Source organism: Astyanax mexicanus, chromosome 16 (genome assembly GCF_023375975.1).
Source record: "Astyanax mexicanus isolate ESR-SI-001 chromosome 16, AstMex3_surface, whole genome shotgun sequence".
Taxonomy (NCBI): domain Eukaryota; kingdom Metazoa; phylum Chordata; class Actinopteri; order Characiformes; family Acestrorhamphidae; genus Astyanax; species Astyanax mexicanus.
Genome location: NC_064423.1, coordinates 24,614,931 through 24,621,349, shown reverse-complemented (window position 1 = coordinate 24,621,349; position 6,419 = coordinate 24,614,931). Strand labels below are relative to the sequence as shown.

The 6,419-nt window shown below is 40.7% G+C and overlaps 1 protein-coding gene across 1 annotated transcript; it reads left to right on the top strand.

Moving 5' to 3' along the window:
• Positions 1-2,779: 2,779 nt before the first annotated feature.
• On the top strand, positions 2,780-6,419 carry nmur1a (neuromedin U receptor 1a). The gene is made up of 2 exons (XM_007234001.4): positions 2,780-3,666; positions 5,218-6,419. The coding sequence occupies exons 1-2, from the start codon at positions 2,781-2,783 to the stop codon at positions 5,604-5,606; spliced, it is 1,275 nt and encodes a 424-aa protein (XP_007234063.2). The 5' UTR covers position 2,780; the 3' UTR covers positions 5,607-6,419.

Sequence of the window (6,419 nt, the reverse complement as noted above, 5' to 3'; positions counted from 1 at the left end):
TCACATGATCTCAGTATCGAGCTAGATAGCTTGATAAATTTTGCATTCCACCTTAAGGTCACAGCAGTTACTGAGGCTGTTGATTTTAAGGTGGAACAGCAAAAAATAAAAACAAGAGGCCAGCAAACAACTAATTTCAGATGCTCCTCAAGTTGTTCCATTTCATAGGAGAAAGATTTTAAATAGTTCCCTAGTAACTCAGTTCCAAAGAATACAAATGAGAAATAGAATTGTACTTTTATTTCCATCATCTGTACAGGTTGTTTCTGATGAAGGATCAACTTCTATCTAAACCTGTTTAACAATGTAGTATTGCTGTCATGCAAAAATGGGTCATTATAAAACTACTATGCTGTCCTCATCAACTTTATTTCAATTTATTCAGGTTTATCATATTTATTAGACTTTAGACAACACAGAAACCATATTTTCCCTTTATATATTCATGTTTTCATGGCAAATTGCACTATAAGGTGGACATTTGCATTAAATGTATTATTGGTGTAATCTTTTTTGCCATAGGGTTGCAGTTGTTGTTTATGGTCATCTGTATTACACTGTATAATATGTAAAACAAATGACTTGGAGTATAGAGAAACAATTTGGACAATTTCAATTTAAACAACTATGCTATGGACAGTTTAAACAAATATGCTCCAGACTCAAAAGGCACATTATAATGCTATTGCCGGAAATCCTGTATTTAGATTTTTGCTCTTTTAACCTTAATACATAATGTCATTCTTGATTATTGAATGGACAAATATAAATGTTTCAAAATGATGTGTAAGAAAAATCTTTTTCCATTGATTCCATTAAACATTAAGAGGTTTTTTTTTCTCCTGTCAAGTTTCCATTTCAGAGACGCATGTTTTATTTGTCAACAGTGTCAATATTTATTTTAAACTTTACTCCATGTTAGACTGTGCTTCCGTTCACACCCTGTTCAAATCATTCAGCTGCAGACTGTGTAACACTGACGAAGGAGGGTGAATAATACATTTTATCACTTCATCTGTTTATTCCTCGTTGGTTTTCCGCCCACATTTGTGATAATGGATGAAAGAACATTAGCAAAATTAGCAAGGATATTACAGTAGTTATCAAATCAGCAAGGCTCAGACTAATTGGTCTGCAGTATGCACACACACACACAATTACCCGCACAGCCTGTGAGAATTAAGTAAATTCCTTTAATATAGAGAAGTTACATGGAGAATGAAATTAAGCTAGTGTCTCTGTGTTAAAAATGGTCTTTAGGCTGAATGGGTGGGGCTTAACTGCAGTGGGCTAAGTGGGTGGAGCTAAACTGCTGTAGGCTGATTATGTGGGACTGTACTGCAATGGCGTGAATGGATGGGGCTAAATTTTAAAATGCTGAATGAATGAGGCTAAACTGCTGTAGGATGAATGAGTGGAGCTTAAAACAGCTGTAGTGTGAGTGGGTGGGGCTAAATTGCTGTAGGCTGAATGGGAGGAGCTAAACTGCTGTAGGCTAAACTAGTGAGTCTGTAAAGAGCTGTAGACAGAGTGGATAATAATAATAATAATAATACTTTATTTTTATATAGCGCTTTTCTAAAACCCAAAGACGCTTACAATTATTGGTACAAAGATACAGATATACAATACACAGACAATACAGGTACAACATTTACAGTGGAGCTCCAACTCAGCAGTACTATAGTATGTGAGATCAAACATAATGTTAAGCAGAAGAGAGACCATAAGCAAGAGAGAATAGATGAGTTTTAAGATTTGATTTAAATATGGGAAGAGTGGGAGATAGCTTAACTGCAGTTGGAAGAGAATTCCATAGTCGGGGAGCGATCCTGGAGAAAGCCCGATCACCGAAACTACGACGATTGGATGACGGGACATTTAGAAGCCCAGCAGTAGGTTTGTAGGGACGAAGAAGGTCAGAGAGATAGGGAGGTGCCAGGTTATTTAAGGCTTTATAGGTAAGTAGGAGAATCTTAAACTGAATCCGGTGTTTAACAGGAAGCCAGTGAAGATCTTGAAGAACAGGTGTGATGTGATCGTGAGTGCGAGTGTAGGTGAGCAACCGAGCAGCAGAGTTTTGAATCATTTGGAGTTTGTGGACAGAAGAAGAGGTAATGCCAGCCAATAGGGCGTTGCAGTAGTCTACCTGCTGGAGATGAATGCGTGAATGAGGAGCTCAGCAGCTGATTGAGAGAGGATGGGGCAAAACTTATGTAGGCCACATGGCTGAAAATAAACTGCTGTAGGCTAAATGGGTGAAGCTAAACTGTTTAAGGCTTGGGGTATTTCTGCTAAGTTGTAAAAGTATAGGGCTAAACTTCATTAAGAAACAAGTAACAGAATAGGTGAAGCTAAACTGATGTGGAGAAAAAGGGTGGGGTTGTATGTTGTATGCTCAATTAGCGGGGATAATAACAACTCTAAGCTGAGTGGGTGCAGCTAAACCTCTATATCTTAAATATATGTGGCTATATATGTAGGCTCAATGGGTGGAGCTAAACCATTGTAGGATAAAATAGTGGGTCTGAAAAGGGCTGTAGGCTGAGTGGGTGGGGCAAAACTGCTGTAAGCAAAATGGGGGGGAGTCAACTACTGTAGGTTGAATGGCCGAAGCTATCCTGATATGGCCAAAAAAGTATGGGTCTAAAAAAGTTCTGTACGCCAAATGGGTGTGGCTAAACCAGTGTTGGATAAATGGGTGGAGTTAAACTGTCATATCTGCTGTAAATGGGGAGGTTAATCCTCCTTTATGCATTCCCACCCCCAGCTCCAAAGTGATGTCCAAACCCAACTGCTCGTGGGCAGCTCTGCCTTGTGTTCAGGACCTGCTGTGTAACTCCAGCCTTGTGCTGAACTTCACAGCAGCAGAGTTGGAAGACTACTGCCTGGACCCAGACGAGTACCTGGAGAGGTACCTCGGCCCACGGCGCTCTCCAGTCTTTCTGCCTGTCTGCATCACCTACCTGTTGATCTTCTTTGTGGGGGTCTTGGGCAATATCCTCACCTGCACAGTCATCACACGCCACAGGGTGATGAGGACACCCACCAACTTCTACCTGTTTAGCCTGGCAGTATCAGACCTTCTGGTGCTGCTGCTGGGCATGCCGCTGGAGCTGTATGAGCTGTGGAGTAACTACCCGTTTCTGCTGGGGGAGAGCGGCTGCTACTTCAAGACGTTCCTGTTTGAGACGGTGTGTTTTGCCTCCATCCTGAATGTGACGGCGTTGAGCGTGGAGCGCTACATCGCCGTGGTCCACCCACTCAGGGCCAAGTATGTGGTCACCCGAACTCACGCCAGACGGGTGATTCTTTGTGTGTGGACCATTTCAGTTGTGTGCGCGCTGCCCAACACCAGCCTTCATGGTATCTTCATGCTGCCGCAGCCAAAGGGGCGGGGCCCGGGCGGCCTTCCTGGCTCGGACACCTGCATGCTGGTCAAGCCTCGCTGGATGTACAACCTGACCATCCAGATCACCACAGTGGTCTTCTTCCTGCTGCCCATGCTGACCCTCAGCATACTGTACCTGCTGATCGGCCTGCGGCTGCGCAGGGAGCGGATGCTGCAGATGCTGCAGGCCACTGACCATCAGCAGCTGGATGGATATAGCAGGGTTCGTTGTCAGCAGCAGAAAGCGCGCAGGCAGCAGGTCACCAAGATGCTGTGTGAGTGTATCTACTTTTTAAGATGGTTAATTTACTACACTGTAAGCCCGGACAAGTTGAATTTACTTAAAAAAATTGAGGAAACCAGTTGCCTTAAAAAAGTTAAATAATGGGTAATGAAAACTAAAGTTAGTATACCTTAGAACATCAAGTTATAACAACTAAAGGAGAAGTTGATTTAACCTGTTTATTTTTGTTATACTGTAAGACCGGATAAGTTACTTACTTAACTTTTTTAAGGCAGCCAGTTTGCTAAATTTTTTTGTTGAAATTACTTAAAAATTTTGAGGAAACCGGTTGCCTTAAAAAAGTAATGGGGAATGAAAACTTGAGTTAGCATAAATTAAAACATCAAGTTATTACAAATAAAGGGGAACTTGGTTTATTTCTAAGATAGCCCAGGGGGAATCACTACACACTGATGGTGAGGACACATCCAGTATGCAAATAGATTGTGACAGAAGCCAGTGGAAAAGAAGCTGCCACTGATAACAGACTAAATTCAGTTATTATAAGTTGGTTCAACTCAAAGATTAAACAGATAAAATCTGTTTGAATGTTTATGGGCCCACAAATGTTCAACTAACTCAAAATAGTATTGAGTATTGTTTAGAAATATCCACGTTTATGTAAAACAGAAATCATTCAATCATTTGAGTTTAAACAATGTATGGGTTTACAGTGTATTTGTAGGTGTTTTTTTTTCACTATTTTAAGAGTTTTGACAACAAATAATTATTCAGTCATTCGTTCATTTATCTTCAAACCAAGTTAACATGCAGCCATTGGGCAACCTGCACAGGCCGTCAATCCATCGCAGACAAAGAATTAACTATTAAAAATAATTAGAGATTTTTTAAGGAATACAGTCATCAGTCCATGCCTGTAGAAAACAGTAATACAGTGTCAGAAACACAATTAACAAGTCTTTGAGGGACTCATTAATAACTCTGCATGATTTGAGGTGCTTGAGCTCATGTGGTTAGCATTAGATTAATTGCAAGGCTATAATGCTGCCTTCCATTTGCCTCAGAAGGTGGAATTTGGAACCAGGAATTAAACAACTGGTTTGACAATAGTTGTAAATAGTTTTAATAGTGTTTTATGGTGAACCTACCCAACATGGGCTCATGCCCACAGGTGCTGCCAAATAGGTGCCAATCAGATAATGGAATGGCAGCACCTGGAGGCACCAGAAGCTCAAAAATTTTCATGGACAGAACTCACATACTCACCTATGCTGCATATTCCTTTCCAACTAAATAAGATTTATTGGCAATTTATTGGCATTTACAACAAAAAATAAATCTATCAAACACAAATTTCCTTACTGTTTGTGCCATGTTTATATTCTGCTTATATGTTTGGTGAGCCTCCCCTGACCTTCCAGTAAAGAAATTTGACTTAAAAATGGAATGCAGAAAAATATCCCATTATTTGTTAGCTACATTAACCTCATTAAAAAGTTTAGGCTAAAGAGGGGATAAGGATCTAGCAATTATATTAAGTACTGTTTTAAATACATTAAATGATTGATTCTCTACCCTACAGTTGTCCTGGTGGTGATGTTCGGTATCTGCTGGGCTCCATTTCACACCGACCGTCTGATGTGGAGCTTCATGGACCAGTGGGCCAGTGGGCAGGTGGAGATTTTCCAGGCGTATGAATACGTCCATGTTATTTCAGGAGTTTTCTTCTATCTAAGCTCTGCCGTCAACCCCATCCTTTACAACCTGATGTCTACGCGCTTCAGAGAGATGTTTAAGGAGGTGATGTGTCGTCACCCGAGGCGCCCAGTACCCAGGAAACAATCTCTGAGCATGACCCGGGTGACCTTACGCAGCGTGGTCAGCGAAGTCGCCCCTGGCAATGGGGCCGTCATTGCAGACAGAGATTATGACTTTTACGAATGCCACAAAAATGAGACGACGTTTGACTGATTGACCTTTGGGAAATCCAGTGAATGAAGAACATTTAAAAAATGGCACATCAGCACCACTGCCAACAATGCTCTCCGTATGGTGTTATAAGCCTATGTTAGCTTTATGTTATCATTTTTGTGAAAGAACTTCACAGTAATGTGTGAGACTGACATGGAAATGTACAACCTTCATGAATATCACCACTGCTTTGGCTGCTAAAAAACAGTGCAGTGGATGTGCTAATGCTAACATTGTGTGAACACACACTTTTAAACATGTCTCTATGTGTAAATATACCCAAAAAAGAAAGACTGTGCAGTCAGTTGAGAGACTGGAGAACACAGTGTCCTCACAGGAAGAGAGCGTTCAAACGTAGTTTCACATCACGTCACAAAGCATTTTGAACATCTACAGTGGAAATGCTACTCATAATCAAACTACAGCTAACTGTAGCAATCAGCTAACGGATCTACACCTCAACTGCTAATTGGTCTTATATTGCTAAATGTGTCTTATATTCAGTGTAAATCCATTTTAGGTTTAGTACCTTTCACTTCAAGTCATATTGTTTTTAAATTTTAAATTTAAATTGCATTAGCAATTTCTCCACACATGGTGCCCTATATAACACCATGCACAAGGAACGTTGCGATGCTCATTGCTATCTAACACCCTGCGAACAGTCTTTTTTCATGCCTTGCATCTGCATTGTTTAAATAGACAGAGCTTACAAATATGTCTGGAAGTGAGGTGTGTTCAGGTACATTTCTGATGTATTGCTATCTTGGCAACAGAAAACACAGGTTAAAATAGAGCCCTATTCTGATTGGG

Excerpts from the sequence above, each read along its gene's own strand:
- nmur1a (XM_007234001.4), top strand. The coding sequence starts at position 2,781 with ATGTCCAAACCCAACTGCTCGTGGGCAGCTCTGCCTTGTGTTCAGGAC. Across the intron at positions 3,667-5,217 it reads GCAGGTCACCAAGATGCTGT|TTGTCCTGGTGGTGATGTTC; the intron begins GTGAGTGTATCT and ends TCTACCCTACAG.